General features: G+C 42.4%; 2 protein-coding genes across 16 annotated transcripts in view; one reads left to right on the top strand and one right to left on the bottom strand.

The window, feature by feature from the left end:
* The window catches only part of Rbp (RIM-binding protein), a 30,121-nt gene extending 10,918 nt beyond the window's left edge, over positions 1-19,203 (bottom strand). The window contains exons 1-14 of one of the 15 annotated variants that reach the window (XM_065867221.2): positions 18,880-19,203; positions 11,764-11,929; positions 11,073-11,171; positions 10,778-11,005; positions 8,484-8,607; positions 7,939-8,417; positions 5,954-6,509; positions 5,778-5,889; positions 4,909-5,087; positions 4,632-4,832; positions 4,150-4,340; positions 2,726-3,416; positions 2,034-2,269; positions 854-934 (exon numbers count right to left, since the gene is read on the bottom strand). In XM_065867221.2, coding sequence (XP_065723293.2) covers positions 854-934; positions 2,034-2,269; positions 2,726-3,416; positions 4,150-4,340; positions 4,632-4,832; positions 4,909-5,087; positions 5,778-5,889; positions 5,954-6,509; positions 7,939-8,417; positions 8,484-8,607; positions 10,778-11,005; positions 11,073-11,171; positions 11,764-11,929; positions 18,880-18,989 — 3,453 coding nt within the window. In that variant the 5' untranslated portion in view covers positions 18,990-19,203. Of the gene's footprint in view, positions 1-853; positions 935-2,033; positions 2,270-2,725; positions 3,417-4,149; positions 4,341-4,631; positions 4,833-4,908; positions 5,088-5,777; positions 5,890-5,953; positions 6,510-7,938; positions 8,418-8,483; positions 8,608-10,777; positions 11,006-11,072; positions 11,172-11,763; positions 11,930-18,522 lie in introns of all 15 variants that reach the window. The other 14 variants (XM_065867220.2, XM_065867211.2, XM_065867222.2 and 11 more) reach the window with 14 other exon arrangements.
* Positions 9,505-10,734, top strand: h-cup (heineken-cup). The gene has a single exon (XM_017069953.4). It carries the CDS (start codon positions 9,642-9,644, stop codon positions 10,443-10,445), a length of 804 nt encoding a protein of 267 aa, XP_016925442.4. The 5' UTR covers positions 9,505-9,641; the 3' UTR covers positions 10,446-10,734.
* Positions 19,204-19,707: the final 504 nt, after the last annotated feature.

Here is a 19,707-nt window from a genome sequence, read left to right as displayed (position 1 = left end):
TGTGTGTTTATGTATGTCTATGTGTCAATGGAGCGTTACGAGCTAAATACATTTAAGAACTGAAAAGCCAAAGATCTATAGCTGAAAGAGTCGATTGTACGAAGCTATACGAGTATGTTTACTGAGGGATTGGAATGTCATCGGTAGTAAGAAAGCACGGGTTCGAGTTCAGAGTATCTTTGTGGGTGTAATTGGATTATGGGTAGCTATAGGTGGTATCTTCTAGTGGCTGGTGTGGGTGTTTACACATGTTTCTAGCATTAGCTGCGAATTTACATACGTATTTACATATGTATAGTCAGTTGGGTTCTTTACACAGATTAATTGGAGAGATTACAAGAGTAGATTTGGGAAGTAGTTCAAGTAGTAGTAGCTCTGCAAAGGTTTGCCTAAGCATCGAGTTAAATCAAATTAGTTGTAGTAGTAGTTCTTCCTTCTAAGATTTACTTATCGTTAGACCAGAAGAAGCCATGCACTTTTTACCCCTATTTATACACTTGTTTTCCAATCTTTAATACTTTTTGTGGTACTTACAGGTCAGCCGAAATAATCAAAATTTAGTTCCCTAAAGACATACTTAATTACTTGCTAAGGAAACGAATCAGAAAAAATCTACAAACAACTTAAGCGAAATCAAATTCTGTCATATACTTCGTTTTGCTTCAATATACAAGCTCGATTTTTCCATTTTTTAGCGCAATTTCTAGCCAAGCTAACCAAATAAATATGTCTAGAGTCTAGGATCTAGATACTTGTACGCAAGGTGTTACAGATATACTGATATATATTACTTATGACTAGTGTGGTGTTGCGAGGTGTGTAATATGCGAGAGATGTTGTGGGTAAAACTTACATTCTGGTTCACTTGATTCTGTGTGGGTTTCGAGAAGAGGCCACCGAGCAGGCCACCTAACAATCCGGAGCCTGCGTCGGGCTGTTTGTCGTTATCGGTTATCGGTTATCGGTATCAGTATCGAGGTATCGAGGTGTACGATTTTCAGTTTTGGTTTCGGTTTCATATAATGAAAATGAATATGTACTTGTTTTGTTTAAAATTGTTCGTTGCATTGCGTTTTCCTTAAGACAATACTTTTTGGCATTTCCGCTCAATACTTAGTTAAAACTCTAGTTTAGATCTGAACAACTCAACAAAGTTCAAAATCGTATTATTATTTGGTAATTGCAATTTGCTGCTGACATGCTAATTGTGAACTATACTCAAACGAACTGAAAACCCAAAAACAAATGAAACTCAAAAGGTTCTAGCAAAAGTGGCATACTCTGGCATATCTCTTGAAATCGAAAGTGGAAAAGAAAACTTAAATTATAAAAGAAACAAGGAATAAGAATAACTTTACATACATACAAGTTCTTGGGGTGGGAGAAGGTCTCAATTCAATTGCTTGGGTTCGGTTCTTATCACAAAGATCGGGGACTCAACTGTCTCGCAGTTCTTTGACATGTGAAATTTGTGTTAATTTTGTGCGATTGTCTTAACAATTTCTCTCAGTGTATGTATATAATATAGGTTCATTTGCAAAACAAATAGACCGAAAGTATTAGGATAGTATATATGAAAATAAAGGCAGTCCAAAAGATATTGGAGGATAAACAGATAGAGAGAAGATGTAAGGAAGAGGTAAATGTTAAAATAAATGAAGGTCAACATTGAACTCTTAAGAGAAAGATATAGAAAAGTGGAGGGTTCGGAAACGATTTGATATTGATGCAATGGGGAAAATCAATTTTTGGTTTGCGCGGGTTTTCACAAGCAATGGGTATCAATTCGAAGGTTTTCCTTTGTGTGACTAGCATTCGGATGGGTAGAATATGTGGGAGTTTACACGAGAATAACTTATGTACATTCTTCGATGGTGTGTTGGCTTCAAGATTTTTAGATACAATAGAATTTAGAAGAGTTCTTAGCCAATTGCTTCGAAATGATAAAACGAAACGAGTTCACAGAACATTATTTACAGTGTACGCGTGGTTGGCGTCGACTCCAAGGCGTCGCACCTGCACCACCCACTCACCTGGTGACCCGGCTGACCCGGCTGCGGCTGCATGCCCTGTTGCTGCTGCATCTGGTTGGGATCGTACTGCCCGTGATCCTGCTGGCCCATCATGTGCTGACCCTGCTGACCCTGCTGCCCGGGCATCCCGCCCATCTGCTGCTGCACCCCGGGCATTCCATGCGGTCCCTGCGGCAACTGCGGACCCATGCCCATCTGGTTCGGGACCCTTCGGGCCACGGCATTGCGAACGGTATCTGTGGAAGGAAATATCATTGGATCAGTTTTGTTTTAACGAAATCAACAGCAAATTATAAAGAAATCGGGGATCCAAAAAGAATCCTTTAGGATTACGATATCGCGAATTCTTCAGAGCAAGGGAAATCAACTTACAACTCTACCAATTTTGATAGTATTTAATAAAAGGGTTTACATATTAAAACTGTGAGTTCTTTAGAAAAAATCTATATTAATCACATTGACATTTTCAAAGCTTGCATAAAAGGATCGCGATTCTTAAGCAACTACGGAACCGGAAGCTACTGACTACTAATTTAGATACATTAAAGTAAATAGAATCCTAAACCAACTAAGTTACAAGTGCAAGTTCTTTAGACCAAGACGAAAACCATTTAGCTATATGTGCTAATCGTTTAAAGTACCAAATCTGTTCCAAAGTATCGCGAATTCTTTAGACCCTAACCATTACTCACTTGGTATCAAGATGGGCGCACTGTCCGCCGACTGGGAGTCCCTAGATTTGGTGCGGATGGTGACGGCGCGCGGATTGAAGACGCCCAGCTTGCCGATGTCGATGAGGGCGTGGTCGCCGGTGGGCGAGTTGATGTCGGTGACCTTCTTACCATCGGCGTACACAGCATAGCCGGTTACAGGCCCCGTCGAGGTGGGCCTGTTAACCGGCTGCCATGTCACCAGAATGGTACCGTCCTGCGGGCCGGCCTCCAGCTGTATCTCCTGCGGCGGATCTGGCAGGCCCTTGGTCAGGGTACGGAAGTCTGCATACGCTCCGGGCGCCTCCTCCTGACCCGGCCTGCCGGTGACTCCTGTCTGGCCCATCGGATTGGTTGCATGTTGGCCCACGGCCCGCAGGTGCTTGGCCCGCACGGTCACCCGGTATTGGGTGCTCGGCGCCAAGCCCGTGATCGTGTGCCTGTACATGCCCGGCTTGACGGTGCGCACCTCCACATTGTTCACACAGACCACGTGCTGGTGGTTCGAGTTGGCCGGCAGCCACGAGATGACCGCCGAGGAACAGGTTATGTGCGAGGCGCGCACCGCCGAGGGGCCCAGGTGGGCGGTGTCCCGCCCGATGATCATCGTGCAGGCGGCATCCCTAGAGGTCTGCCGATTCTGGGTTACGCTCCGCACGCTGATTCGGTGCGGCTAGGGGTGGAAAGATGTGGTTAGGATTACTTGGTTCCATATAGAGAATATTGAGTGAGAAAAGTCTTTTAAAATCAAGAATAAAAGTAAAGGTTTCCATCTTTCGAACAGATCTTTTCTTGACAGCGTATGGTTATCAATCTTAAAACTTTGGAATTTATAAAATGAGTAAGATTAATCTGTTAAATAAAAACAAATATTTTTAATTTCATATGATAAGTTTAAATATGTTTAACTTTAACTGTATATTCAAATACTATAAATCTGTTAATAAGCAAACAATTTCAATTCACCAGAATAAAATTGGAATGACCTATTAAGTTTTTAACTTGATGGTAAAGGTATAACTTTCAAATAGCAATCTAAAGTTTAATTAAGTAAAATGAATACGATTAATCACATTTTGTTTGTATGATTGAGTTAGGGTTGAGTTTTTATGTAGTCTATACTGGTTGGTTTAAAAATTCTTTAGACAAAAAGGTAAGTGTATTACAGATGTAAAAAGTTAAGTGAGAGTATTGCACTGGATTGTTTATAAGTAGCATGCCAAAGTTAAAGAAAGTGAGAAAATGGTATTGTATGATCCGAACAAATCGCCTAAAAGCAAGATGCAGTCAGCTTGTTTAAAGACGGTTCATTCGCAATCGAGGGGTCTTCGGGTGCGAGGACACAGCTCTTGATTCTTGATTTTAAAAGGACCTCTTCTCATCCGAAGTAAGGAGGCGCTTCTCACCCGCGTGGAGTCAACGCCCTCGATCAAGGCGCGTGTGCGTTCGTTGGCCTTCACGGTGACCTTGAGCACGCCGTCCACGTAGACGTGGTAGCTGTCGATGAGGTTGTAGCCCACTGGCTCCGGCGGCGACCAGCCAATGAGCACGCTCTTGTTCAGCTGCCGTTCCAGCGTCAAGTGCTTGGGTGCTGGAACTGCGGGGAGGAGCAAGAAGTGTGTCATTAGCCAGCTGATTGAGGCTCTAAATGCAGCGGACTATAAGTGCTAGCGATGCCTCAATGGCAAGCGTTAAACGGGGTTAAGTCAGGTTAAATCAGGAGGTGATCAGGTGACCAGGTGATCAGGAGATCGGGAGTGACCAAAGGATCTAAGTTATGCTCACATTCATGCCATGCACGGCGACGCACATTCGAGGATCGCCACAAAAACCAAAAAGATTAAACACATGAACAGGACCAATGCAGAATTGGACCAGGAATAGTTACCATTGTCGCTGATATCGTCCTGGTCGTGCTCCAGATCGGTGTGCGTCTCACTCAAGCGGGCCAGATCCTCGTGGGTGTGTGTGAGCAATGGGTTGTGCGGCGGCAAGGAGGGCAGCGATGTGGTGTCGCACTGCATCGACCCATCTTCGGCATCGCGCAGTGTGGACAGCACCGCCTGGTGGAACTCCAGGAGGTCGTCGCCTAGCAGATACATTTGCAGAGGATTTGGGTTAGTGGCGGGTTCTATTTTAGAGATCGGGGTAGGGAATACACTTACCCACTAAACGCTGCACAAAGGAGGCCGGAACGAGACCACGTCGCCCGTCCAGCAGCTCCGCATCCAGGTAGCCACCTTGGGGCTCCCCGCTGGTCCACACCAGCAGATAGTCGCCGGCGCACAGGGAGAGCTCGCCCTCAGCCTCCCTGCAAGGCATGGAAGAGAATTCATTATGAACACTGAAAATAACAGAGGTTAGTCTGGGTTGTTCTATGGAGATAAAGGGTTCGGTTCGGTATCATACAACCATTGGGAAGATCGTTTGGGGGATGCGCATAAGGAAAATCGTTTAGTTATTGTAGTTCTAGTTAGTAGTTATTCCAAAAGATTGGATTAGTGAAAAACTTCACAACCCATTTTTACAAAATAACATTTAATAGCAAAAAAAGTTAAACAGATTAAGCATGTTATAGTAATTAATATAGTTATTGATTAAAATTATATTAGCATTTTATAGTAAGTGCTAAAAGATGAAGTGCTAGGAAAACATTCCAAACTTTAAATATTACGTATACGACTGGTTAGCCAGTGAAGTTATGTAAAAGGATTGCATACTTTCAGGAGCCAAAACTAGTAGATGTTATAAAAAATCGAATTTGTTGGAACTAAGTGGTTTGCTAAAGGTTCTCTATAATAATTTTAATTTTAATTCTTGATCATATTATATAAAAAAAAGCATTTTTGGTTAAAAACAAAATGGATTTCTATTAATTAATTAATTTGTATTATTTAATGTACAACTTCATATGATATTGAATGTGATTAATTTGATGAATGATGAAATGTATCCCTAAAAATGATTTTCTTATCTTTATGCTATGGGGAAATGGTTATAAATATGATTTGATAAAAAAATCTAAACTACTTACTCTGGAGGATCGTAGGGAAAACGGGCTATGAACACGCAGCAGCGTCCCTTTCCGGGAATATCGAGCATATCCACCTGCGGTTCGCTGGCTCCATTCAGGCCATGATTGCGAGCTGTTAGTAAAAGGAGTTCTTATTATTATAACCTATGATATAAGACATCCCACTCAATACTCACTGTCCAGATCTAGAGCACCCAGTGCCAGGCCGCCGCGGTTGTGCATCATGGAGACGCTGAGGCCGTCGGTGAACTCGTCCAGTCCCCAATTGCTGGGCGGGATGGGTGAGCAGGGCGAGCTGCGATTGTACCGCGTCAGCGGAATGTCGATCTCGTCCAGCATCTTCATCTTGGAGGCCTGTCGCAGGGCAGCGGCGGTGAAAGGATACGAAGCGCTCGAGGCGACGTCCAGGAAGGGCGGACCATAGGAGCTGCCCAGGCCACCGGCTCCTCCGCCACCGCCGCCGCTCAATCCGTATAGTGAGGTGGCTCCGGTGATGCCACCGCCACCGGGTCCCATTCCACCCAATCCTCCCAGGCCGGAGGCACCCACTCCCAGCAGGGCACCGGTGTCCAGCAGGCCCAGATTGGCCATCGAGGGATGCGTCAGCGAGGAGCCGCCGCCGGCGCCCAATCCCGAGTAGCTGGTGGAGCCACCAGGAGGCAGGTTATGCGAGTTGAGTGACAGGAGGGGCATGGTTGTGCTCTGCAAATTGTACAGCTGTATTGTTCCGCGCTTCTCGAGGGAATTGGATTCGATTTATGTTCAAATTCGATTTCAAATTCAGTGTCCATTTGTGTGTGTTTTGGTTTTTTATGTGGAATTTTGGGATTTTCGGTTTGATTTTTGTATATTTTCAGAATTTACAGGGTATTAGTATCAGTGGTTTTTGTACAGGTGTCGTTACACAAACATAGGATCACACACACACACACAGAGATACAAATGCAGACATACATATAAGTCGATTCGAATCAATTCGATTGATTCGATTTTGGAGTTAGGAGAAGAATTCATCATTAGAGCGAAGAATAGATAAAGAGAGAGAGAGAGAAAGGGAAGACAGAGAAAGCACATAAAACGGAAAGAGAGATCACAGATACACGTTTATTCGGCTGCGAGTGGCAAAACGCATCTAGAACGTCTTAAAAAGGACATCTATGGCATGAACAACTGAGCATGTTGGTGGTGATTTTCGGCTGGTCATGAGTGGCTATTGATTCTGCAATTAACTTTTAAGCCGTTTCCAAGCGGGGTTTCGTTTCATGGCTATCATGGTTATGCAACACGGCTAGCATCCAATCATCACCATCAAAAACGTTTATCAACAAGTAACGGAAAGCTTTCAAATGTAACTCCTTTTAAAAAGATATATACTTAGTATGCATATGTTTGTATGTCTGTAAATGCAGCAAATGTGTATACTCAATGATATATTTTTTGAACTTTGGAAATGTTTTTAAAACTGATTTTGGTATTATGGTTAGTATATGTTACAATTTTTTTAGATATTATATTATTATATATTATAATACAAGTTTTAAAGCCATACTATCTCTTATAAGTTCAGAAAATATTAATTGAGTATGAATACCGTTTAAGGTAGTAATATATGAATATTTTCAGGTGGATTACAATGGAATATTATTAGTGATACATATACTCATGGAGAATATTCTAAAACTATCCCCAATGTACATATATCTTTATAATACAGGTGATTGAAGAAGTGGGGATAATTTCTAACATGCCAGCGGAATCAAGGAAAGTGATACAAATGGATATGTAACAGGCAATTGAAAATTATATCTAGTTGTACATAAATCTGTGATGTTTGTGATTTGGTGTAATGTGAGGTTGTTTCAAGTGGGTGGCTCTGTATGTGAATGCTTTGTATTTCCATCAGTAATGAGACTACAACAAACGGCCGGTGGCTGCAGCAGCGACGAACGATCAACGAACGAAAGCGGTTATGATCGCTATATACGGTATATGCTAGTCTATATGGCTACTTAAAGGGTTCGAATGTACATACAACTGATAAGTTATAACGTATATAGCATAAGATGTGGGCAAGCTTGAAAGCAAATCGATCGGCAGCGTTTTAATGTTGCTGTAATTGCTGTTGTTCGTAGTTCATTGCGATTGAAAATAGCTGGTTTACCTGACTTAATGCCGTTGGCATAGCCTTCATCGTGTGAATATTTACCGGCAAAGGTGGAATGCCAGTGATTCCACTAGTTCCGCTCAGCAGCTTCTCCACGGACGTCTGTCCGGTGCCGTACTGCATGGATTGTATGGCATGGCTGCTCAGACTCGAGGATATGCCGCTGATTGAGTTGGGCACCAGGGCCGATATGGATGATAGGCCGCCCCCGACCCCACCTCCTCCTCCTCCTCCACCTATGCACCCCGATCCCGCCGAGGAGGAGGCGGCGAGGGCAGCAGCGGCGGCCACGCTGTGCGAGCCAAGGCTGGTGCCGCTCAGGCTGGTGCTGGCCCCGCCCCCTCCGTTGGGCAGCGTGGAGGCCAGCGACTGTGGGAGGCTCGAGTAGCCGGAGGAGAGGGCCGAGATGCCGCCCCCACTTCCGCCCCCGCCGCCCAGAACGGCCCTTTTGTAACGGTTCAGTTCTTCTTCGAGTTCTGCAAAGGTATATCCTTTTTATTTACCATCTATCCAAGGATCACGGTGTTCCTTCGAGTACTCACCACTCTTTGATATGGTTCTAAATTCGCTATTTACCGTGCTCATCATGGAACTGGGCGGCAATGCTGACATGCTGGCGCTGGCCGAGGTGCGAGGCTGTTCCAGCTCGGCCAGCACGCGATTATCCTGCAGGATAAAAAGATACAAACGGTTTTAGTATAATAAAAAAAAAGTACTGTTTTAAAAAATAACTCTCAAAATTTAAGAGTTTTTCAGCAGATATAGAAAATTACGTTTTTCAATATCAATATAACATTTTTATGTTATGTTATTTTCCATTATTGAAATTGATCCTGCTCTCTTTTTGATCTTGGTGTGCAATGTTTTCCCTTGGTATCCCTTTCCCTTTTTCGCCATAAAAATTCTTTTTTTTTGGCTGCCATAACAAAAATATAAGTCAGAATGAGGAATGTCATACCTCGTTTAGCTCGTTGTTTAATTTCCAATCGATTGGCATTCTAACCTGAAAATGTTGAATTTTTGCCATTTTTCGAAAAAAAAGTGATGTGACCCCTACAAAAATTGAGAAAATTGGTCAAAAAATAACTTTTCCTAAAAGTGATGAGGATTGTTAGCATATTTAGCAAGCTGTTCAAAACAGTCGGTCTTTTAGCTGTACGCCTTGATTTGGCTGAACTACGATGGAAAAACCGAAAAAAAATGTGGATTTTTTGACAAAAATCTGAATTTTGTAGTTTTGACAAAAATGGTAACCCTTTTTTCGCCATAAAAATTCAGTTTTTTGGCTGCCATAACAAAAATATAAGTCAGAATGTGTAATGTAATACCTCGTTGAGCTCGTTGTTTAATTTCCAATCGATTGGTATTTCAACCTAAAAATTTTTAATTTTTGCCATTTTTCGAAAAAAAAGTGATGTGACCCCTACAAAAATTGAGAAAATTGCTCAAAAAATAAATTACCCTAAAAATGATTAGCATACATAGCAAGCTGTTCCACAATAAAAAATCACGTAGTATGGTGGCATTGCTCTAGGGAACTTTAAAATGTCAATTCCAGTAGGCCTTACTTTATCAGTCCTTGGCCTTTGCCCAGTCTGGCTCTGACAAGTCCAAAGGAAGTGATTTTCTATCGGACAAAAATCGGAAAAAAATTCCAAATTCAACGTGAGCGATCTAACCAGCCTGGGCATTTTATCAAGATGGACAGTCCCTTGCTTTCCGGCCTTGGAGGAGCATTGATCAAGCAGACCCAGGAGATTGCCGACAGCCTGAGCGAACTGGAGACCAGGACCGATGAGCTGCTAATCGATGCGGAAAAAGTGGATGAGGACTTGGCCAATTGTCGCAAGTTCCGCGAAGAGCAGCTGCTCAAGTATCTTTCGGAAACGAATAGCGACGAGGAGCAGATGCAGATGCTGCGGGACAATATAGAGCTGAAGGAGACCGCCGACGAGTTCTACCAGGGCATCGAGCTGATCATGGATAAGTACAGGGAGCACAGCGAGGGCGACATGTTCATCGATAGCTACCAGCTGAAGGAGCGCTACTTGGCCGGACTGGCGAAGGTGGTGCGTGAGCAAGATGCCCGGATCGAGAACATGCTGGAGCTGATGAAGCTGACCGCTGATCTGGAGGATCGCTGCAGTGACGAAAACCAGCACATCATCAGTCAGCTGACCGGGGAGAATGAGAAGATGCGCCGCCAGCTGCAGATCAGTAACTCCGATGAGGTTTTCCGCCAGGGTAACCTGGACTCTAGCGAAAGTAGCACCCAGTTCGAGGCAAGTGATTCCACAGATCCCGATGCCTCGGGGGGGAATAGCATCTCCAGCCTGGAGAGCTTCCTATCCTGCCTGTCGCCGAGTAATATGAATGATAATGATGATGATGGCTCCTCATCCAGCTCGCTAGTGAGTCAACTGGAGGTCAGCCGCTTCATCGAGGAGGCCCTGGCCGAGAATTCCGAGGATTCATCTTCTAGCCAAACGGATCAGGCGACTTAATACCCTCACTCTTGCTGCCCCACTGAACACACACAAGACTGGCTGTTTGCGTTGATTTAATTGGACTTGACTTAACTTTGGGCCCTCAACTTTGAAATAAATTATAGTTCGGGATGGAAACTCGATCGTTCTTTAGATGTTTCTGATGAAGTCTATAAACTATTTCCATCCCGAAATATAATTTTATTCGAGGCTACACTAATCCATACACTACTTGCTGTCTGTTACCTGTTGCTGTTTTTAGACATTGTCACTTTCATATAAATAATTATATACCATTTTACACCGATTGCTTGCTGTAGTTTAAATGGTTTTGATATAGTATAGTATACCTGCTCAATCTTTGCCATTATGATATCGATCTCGGAGCCTTGGTCCTGGTGGCTGATTGTCGGTGCCCAAGTGACGGTGGAGCTGCTGGCCGATGTAGGAATGGTGGCGCCGGCTCCGGAGGACATGCTGCCCATTCCGGAGCAGACCGAGCGGGATGCCTGTTTGGCCTTCAGAGCCGAGGTCAGTTCGATTTGCAACTCCTCGCAGCGCACGTTTTCCAGCGCAACCTAGGGATATGCGGATTAAGGGGATTACTTTGATATACTTTTGGCTTGTTTTTTGGGTTGTAGTCACCTTCTTTTCCAGTTCCCGGGCCCTCGACTGCAGATTCTCCACCGCCTCGGCATCGGGACGTGCGCTTCCGCTCATATTGCGTATTTGTGCCAGGGTTTCCTATAGGAAAAATTCCAAATTTACAGGTATAAGTTGATTTTGATGATAGAAAATGTATTTAAGACTTAAAACGGTAATTATAAGAAAATAATATAATATTTGTTTTTCTATATCATTTTATATTCTATTCTGTATCTATTCTATATTAATTTATAATTTATTCGGGGTCTATCATTACGATATATTCGAAAGTTAGATAATATAATAATATCATATTAGAAATATTGCAGCCCGATTTCCGAATAAATCTTTCTCGGTCTTAATCATTATTTTTTCACTAATGCATTTCTCAATATCAATCTAACATTGTTAAAATTAATAGATAGTTTTAAGCATAATTTGTAAGCGCTTTGCTTTCAAAAGTAGTTGATATTATATTTAAATGAAACACATATGTATATGTTAGCAGTCTTGTTTGACTTTCCTATCACTATTTTTGCATTGCATTTCTCAGTATCAATCTAACATTATTCAAATTAATAGGTAGTTTGAGGTATATTTTGTAAACTCATTGCTTTCATAAGCAGATGATATTATATTTAAATGGAACACATATATGTTAGTATGATCTGGAACCCGGAGGGACACTCACCTGATGCGCCCGCTCGATCTCCGTGCGCCGCATCTCCGCGTCGCGCAGCTGCAGGCTGAGGGAGTCCAGCATTCCGTTGGGGGCGGTGCCAGCGGCCACGGCAGCGGCCGCCGACTGATGATGGTGCATCGACTCGTACGGCATGCTGTGGCTGCTCCTCGGACGACTGCAATGGAAGCGATAATCGCACATCAGAATGGGGCCAGTAAATCAGCAGCCAGCCGAATGGTCGAGCTGCCGCTGGGCCAAGACTACACTTGGCTCCTATAAATAGTTGCTTTTATTATCCCTTGGCTTGGCTTGACTTGGGCTTCTTATTTATTCATGGGCCTGGCCTGCTGCTGTTGGTAAGTGTGGAAATAGGTCAGCTGCCCAGGCTTTTCTCCTCATGAGCGGCACGCACGTGTCTTTCGGAGGGGAGGGGGGTCAGTGTGGTTTTGTATAGTCTTGTATGGTGTGTGATGTGTGTCGAACTTTGAACTTTCGGGTTAATTGCCTGCCTGACCGTATTTATTGTCCACGCACAGTCCACAAAAGCTGAGATTGGTCAGGCTGCTCATTCAGATTTTGAATTCATACAATCGGTTTAATTTGTCAGCACATTAATTAAAATCCTTTGTAAACTGTTTCACATTCAATTACACAGACCAACTTCAACCGACTTTGGCCAACGAAAACATTACGCATACGCCACGAAAAGCATTCGAAGTCAGTTGCATTACTCATACGCCACCCTTGCCAGCTGAGACAATGGAAGGCGCCCGTTTGTCTAGACGGCGGCAAGACCAGATATAGTAATCAGCATCGATTCACTGGGGGGCGAAAAAGCCACGAGAAGTCGAACGGGTTGGATGGCCTTTTGAACCAAAAGCACTTTTCCATAAACGGAAACCTTAATCCAATCATTTAATTCAGGATATACAAAATTGAAATCCATTTACCAGAGCTGTGCGCTGCATCGATAAATTGTTATTAATACATCAAAGCTCGCATCCATCGGATGCACCACCACCCACCCACTGGAAAACCCGAACCGAACCACCCACTCGGTGGGCTGTCAATGCCACTGTTTATGTGGACTATCCCGATACCGATGCAGATGGTTGGACTGCCTGACATTTAAAAGCTATGACAGCGTTTATCCAGTGCCCATGATGATGATGATGATGATGATGGTGATGGGATGGTGCTGATGATGGTGATGATGCTGCTGTGGCTTTCGGCATTGGTGTTTGTTTTCGTGTCGGTGGTGGTGGAGCCCCGCCCTGGTGGACGTTGCATGACAGCATTTAGCCGGAGCCAAACGGAAGTCTTTGGCATTTGCAATACGCCCTTCCGGTCCCGAGAACTGCCCACTACTACTACTTTTTTTTATGGCCACTGCTAAAGGCGGATGAGCACCTTGTTGCTGTGATACAGGTGATACCTGCACTCCAGCCACAGGAAAAGTGGGTTTTATAAAAAAGCTATAAACTACTTAGGGTCTTAGAAACCAACGATTTAAAGAGATATTGTAGTTTCACACAACTCAAACTTAAGTATCTTTGAGATACAAACAACATAAATTTGAACATAACTTTTTTTGCAATTTAGAGATATTGTAGTTTCCGATAACTTCAACTAAAGTATCTTTGAGATACAAAGAACTCAAATTTAAACAGAACTTTTATTGCAATCTATAGAGATCTTATAGACTATAGAGATATTATAAACCACCACCAAACTAATCAAGCAATCCCACTAATCTCTAGCAAACTTTTCCAATAAACCACTAAACCTTATAAACGGCTTAAAAGTCGAGCTCGAGGGTTCCATTACATATTCCAGGTGACCCGTAATCACTGTAATTATCTCATTAACTGACAATCATAGCGACTTGATGTCCTGCCATTTCACTTTGCACTAACACCATGCCATTATACACTGGCCACCATAAATATTAAGTACTTACTGACACAACTGCAGTGCAGCGCGACTTGAGTGTGAATGTGAGAGGGAAATGGAAAATGCGAACTGGGAAAGGCGATGGGAAAAGCACGGCCACTAGTTGCTGTTATGCACAGTGCCTATGCCTATGTGTGTGTGTGTGTGTGTGTTACAACTGCAACAAGAACAACAACAAGTTTGCCCTACTACTGTTACTGTTACTTTGCCGCTGTTAATGGTTCTACTCTAATTTTTGGCTGTGCGACAGAGACAGCAGTCTAACTGTGCGAGTAGGTCGTCTATATAAGTCGCGAGTAATGTGCCAGAGAAAATATCCCTTCAGAGAGAGTGAGAGAGGGTTGGCGCATGAGCAAAGGATAACTACTGCTAACAGACCTGCTACGCTACTGTTAACTAACAGAGAGTGTGGCCATGTTTGCCCTGTTTGTGTGTATGTGTATGGGTGTGCGTGAGCGTAAGCGTGCGCTTGTGTGGGTGTGCATGTGGGCCGCAGGATTTTTTAATTATGATGAAGCGCATTGCAAGCATTTCGCAATTGAAGTAGATGTGGGCGAAAAGGCCTTTTGTTGTTGTGAGTTGTCAAAGTACACAGAAGGAAAAGCCATAAATATGCATAAAAGAAACATTCAGCTTAGCTTTAATGCCACATATTTGGATAACATAATAGGTAGGTAGTAAAATGGGTATAGAAACCAAGATTCCATAAAACCAAGGATAAAAAAATCTTAAATGATAATAAGGTGCCTAAAAGTAGGCAACAAAAAATGAAATATCACCTAAATCTATTTGATAATTAAATAATATAGTAAAATTCATTTATTCAAAGAAAATGAGTGATCAAAAATCTCAACAGATAACTATATCAAATTTTTTATATTATAGTTGTAGATTTGAGGCGATAAATTACAAAGAATTATCTGTGATTATTGAAAATTTTAGAAATTTAAAGTAATATCCTATTTCCCTCTGTGTACCAGTTAGTGCTCACTTCTTTTCTTATATTCGGCGTGTCCTTTGTCCGGCAGTATCCTTAGATTACTATCCGGCCGCTGTCATTTCCTTGTTTGTCTTCAAACACAACATCATCCCTAGCCACTTGCGACCCCTCCCCACACCCTCTACAGTACCTCGTCCTGCCTTAACCCTCTGCTGTCCCTCTTCCTGTCTTAACCCTCTACTGGCCACCCAGCGCTAGTGTCTGTCTGTGCCTGTCGGTGACTATTTTAAGCACCCCACCGTTTGCCGCACACTTTCGGGAACTTGAGCAGTGCTTGGCACCATTTATCTCCACGAGCACACACACGCACACAGTTTTGGGTGCCTACGTCACAGGCGACTTGTTTGCCAGCCTCTCAAGCACAGTGAAAAATGTGAGGCTCCATCAATTAATTAACCTCTGGTTAAAGGTCCAGTACGTCAACCATTACTTTAGGACCATCAGTCCTTAAATTGGTACAATAAAACATAAGAAAATTCTAAAATCATTCGTGATATATTATTATCTAAGGAACTGTTATAATAAAGGCTGTAATAAAGCATATAATTTAGAATGTAATTAAATAAATAAATAATTAACCTCTGATTAAAGGTCCAGTTCGTCAACCATTACTTTAGGACCATCAGTCCTTAAATTGGTACAATAAAACATAAGGAACTTAGAAAATCATTACTAAAATTCGTGAAATATTATTATCTATGGAACTATTATAATATGTGATATGTAAATAAACAAATTAACAAAGTATTGTCCTAAATTTAAACAGTAATCCTTGGACTATATTTACTTAAAGTGCCAAAGGGAAATGAATCGATCTAGTTAGCAATTAAAAATTTAACACAGCCCTAGAGCTTTACCTAAAGAAGAAGACGTCGATGATGTCTGACGACGCTGAGAGGAGGCTTGAAATTTTAATGAGTTCTTAAAGTGCAGATTAGCCCGAACCCCAGACTGCGCACCAGGGGCAGCCTCTCAGGAGGTTGGGTGTTACGAACTGGAGGAAGCCTAGGAACTGGAACTGGAACCCACCAAACCACCCGAAACTGGGTTGCGGCCTGGCGCTGCTTTACACTCTATTAACCCACATTCTGGCCAAAGTCGTTGCGGCCATCGGAGTAAATTAAATGGAAAATTCCCATTCACTCGGAACTGAGCCACGTTATCTAATAGGGGGGCGTGAATAAAAGGGGGGGGGAGGCCGTATCTTCACTTCCGCACAACGTGGCGTATGCGTATTTTCATGTACAAACGTCAGGCGACAAGTGAAATATGCAAAAACTCGTAATTAAAACAATATTCGGTGACTTTCGGCGGTTCCAAAAAAGACAAGAAAGTGAAAAACTTTTGTTGGCTGCAAACTGCCACAAACTAATTTAAAAACTTTGTTGCGTTTTTTGGGTTTTTTGGCGCGCCAACTTTGATTTACTTCCAAATGAAGTTGCCCAAGAACAGAGGGAAAAATGCAAAAGAACAAAAGTTGAGAATGCAAAATGGCCATTTCCACCTTGTACGATATGTTGACAGACAAGTTGGTGAAGAAAGGCAATTAATTAGCATATTGCCTTGGCAGAAACTCAACGAAAATGGAAAGTTGGCAGTCCAAAGCCAATATTTTCTGCATATTCTAGAGCTAAGATCACAGAAACTTTAGAAGCACCCTTGCCACGATGCTCAGTGCCATAATGAGCTGTCGTTCAATTAATTGAATGCTCACACACTCGGGCAAAGTCAAGCACATAACAATTAAGTGCCTCTAATTGCAGCAATTAAAGTCGAGGAAGCAAAGGGCCAACAGCCATTGCCAACAATTACATGCATAAATAGTCGCACATAAGACCGTCAAAGTACTCGAGCCCATGACGAGTGGCAGGTTCTAAAAATAACACTGCGAACAGAAACTTTTTAAAGTCGAGCAATTACATTTAAGATGTTGGAAAAGTTCATTATCCTGCTGCTGGCATGACCTCAATCGCAGAGCCAAGGAAAAAAGCGGAACCAGAACACGAGCACAAAAACTATCTCGCCTATATTTATAACAAGCTGCTCGCACACAGCCACACGGAATACTATAGAAAAACCATAGCACAGTTTATGGGGTGGTGGGCGGTCCAGCCGGGAAATGGGAAGTGGAAAATGGCAGGGGGGGGATAGTGTTTCCCCGCCTGCGGAAATCTCATGGTCGCAGCTTGGCTGGCAGCCCAGCATATAAATTATTGAATGATTGCCATATGTCAAAATTGGCCAAACTCAACGATTAATCCCGACCGAAAAAAAGCCAATAAAATGGTATTGGCTTTCTTTTTCGGGAAGGAAGTTCTATAAATTTTACAACAATCACTCATGCGATGCAGCCTTTTTCTTATAAATGTTCTTTAGATAGCTTTAGAATTTATAACGTTAGTTTGTGATAAGCCTTAAAATAAAAATAAAAAAATAAAACATAAAGCCTATCAAATTTGACCATCAACAAACCAATTAATTGAAGTCATGGCTTGGGAGCATTCTATTAAATGAAGAAAAACTTTTTAATTATTTCGTAAGTTTAACTATAATAATACGACATCAGTCTAAGGTGATGAAACTATTGCCCTCGCGAAGAATAAATAGAGGCTACATTTAAGACACTGGGTTTACATTTTAAGACATTGAGTTAGGTTATGTTCAAAACAATAGATTTCCCCCTAACTATTCACTATTTCTTGAACTAATATTATGGAAATGATCCTGAAAATTGGATTTGCCAAGTATACGGTGCGTAGAATAGTGTTCATTTAAAAAGTAAACTATCTTTATATGAGAACTGGACTTATAACATACATATGCCTAACGAAAATTCCCTTAATACTATTTGTAACTTTATATTTATATTATTATAAATAAAAAATAATAGTAATACTTTGTAAAAAACTATTTTAGGCCCCTTGAATTTGTATCGATCGGTTGAGATTAAGTATCCGCCCCATGTTCCCGGTTTTCGGCGCGTGACTTGAGATCATTGCAGCGCTAACTGAGTACAGTGGGTCATAAATATAAATATAAACAAAATGTCGCTGGGGAAGTTCAAGCGGTAGTTTAGGGGTATTAGAACTTCGAACCGGAGAAGGTAACGGTAACCGCATGCCCGCATTTAGATACCTTTGTGTACATACATATGCACATTTGTGTACATAGGTGTGCGAGTACGGGGTGTACACTGTGCATACATACGTATATGTTTGTACTACGCACGCAGCAGCAAACAACTTTAACACTGTTGTTGCGCAGGCTGTGGCAAGTGTGAAAATGAAAACCGCCCCCAGAGTGGAACCCCAAAAAGTGGGACTTTTCTTCTGCTTCTGCTTCTGCTTCCTCTTCTTCATCTACTGCTGCTGCTGGGAGCTTATGAATATGAAACACACACACACACGCACACATGCTGCTCCTGCCGTTATGGCACTTGCATCGGTATTGGTGCTGCTCCAGTTTCGCTGGCCATTTACATCTACCTTACTTACTTGTCTCTCGCTCTTTTTTTTTTATGTGTGTTCTTTGTGATTGTGTGTGTGCGCGCCGTTTTATGCTTAAATGCAATTGAATTGCCCGATTTTATTTATGCATTTTTCCATCATTTCGGTTTCATTCAGCGTTTCGCTTTTTGCCTTGGTATTAGAGTGATTACCCGCATTTGCATATTGTACATACACACACGTACATATATGCATCAGCATGTGGGTGGTGGGTGCATGTGTATGTGTATAGTAGGTTTGCTTGTGTGGGTGAGTGTAGTGTTTTACGTTGCTCTTTCGTTTTTTTTTTTCCTTCATCGATATGCTTACACTTTTACTTTTCACTGGCCCACCATTTTCCCGGAATTATATATCTTTCACTGGGCCGTTTTTCACTGCACTCGCGGCGAACTTTTCCGTTTTTCCAGCTAGAGAAAATGAAAATGAAATTTTCACGCAGCAGCGGTTCTGTTGGGAAAACATTTGGTGTACAGCGAAATTTTTCGTCAGCTCCCTCGCTCGCATAACGACTCTTTTTTTTCAGCTTGCGCAAAAAAATGGAATTTGCTACACGGTTTTAGCACTTTTTTCTTGGTTTGTTGGATTTTCGATTTCGAAAGCACTGGGTTTTTTTTGATTTTTTGGGTTAACGGGTTTTTTTCGTTTTGGGTTTAACGGTTTGCGAACCTTTTTTGCTGCTTGTGCTTCTGCTTCTTGCTCGCTGCTGCTGCTGCTGCTTTTTCAGGTCGCCTGTTTTCCTCTTCCACGTTTGCGCTGGGAAATTCACATAAATGCATAGATTTTACACTAGGCTACGTAGGCTGTACATAATAACCGATTGAACGCGATCGGTTTGGCCTGCTACTATATAATATAGAAAAAACTCCGCCTAGTTGTCCACTTTCTGTGGGTAGCAGTTGGGTCTCAGTGCGAAAACCGAAAAGTGGGTCATCTCGGTCGCGCTGCTGGTTTGTACTCTGATTTCTACCCAACTGCCAGCTCGGTGCTCAGTGTGCCAGAGCAGAGTGGCCCAGAGAACCCAGAGCCCAGTAGCCAGTACTCGGTTCTCAGTGGAACCCAGTGTGCGGGGAATCGATTTTTCTGCGAAATGACACTGAAAAACGGGCAATTTTCTCCCGCTCACGGGCTCCTTTGGGGTTGCAAGTGGGTAAGTTCCTGCTCTGGGGCTGTTATATAGGGTTTACTATTACTTACGCTGTTATTCACTAACAGGGCCTCTCTCTGTTAACCCCATGTGCTCCCATATCTCTGGTTTCGATATATTCTAAGAAATCTATGGTGATTTTAGAATAATGGGTTTTAGGGCTTTCCAATCTAAACTTAACTTCGGAAATCCGTATAACTTAACAAAATATATAACAAAACATTTAAATATCTCTGATTTCGATATGATCTAAGAAATCTGTGGTGATTTTAGAAGAAAACATCCTTAGGACTTTCTAAACTAAATTTTACTCAGGAAATCAGTATATCTTAACAAAATATGTAGCAGAA

Source organism: Drosophila suzukii, chromosome 3, assembly GCF_043229965.1.
Source record: "Drosophila suzukii chromosome 3, CBGP_Dsuzu_IsoJpt1.0, whole genome shotgun sequence".
NCBI lineage: Eukaryota > Metazoa > Arthropoda > Insecta > Diptera > Drosophilidae > Drosophila > Drosophila suzukii.
The sequence above is the reverse complement of the archived record's forward strand: the minus strand, read 5'-3'. Positions and strand labels throughout refer to the sequence as shown.

Excerpts from the sequence above, each read along its gene's own strand:
- h-cup (XM_017069953.4), top strand. The coding sequence starts at position 9,642 with ATGGACAGTCCCTTGCTTTCCGGCCTTGGAGGAGCATTGATCAAGCAG.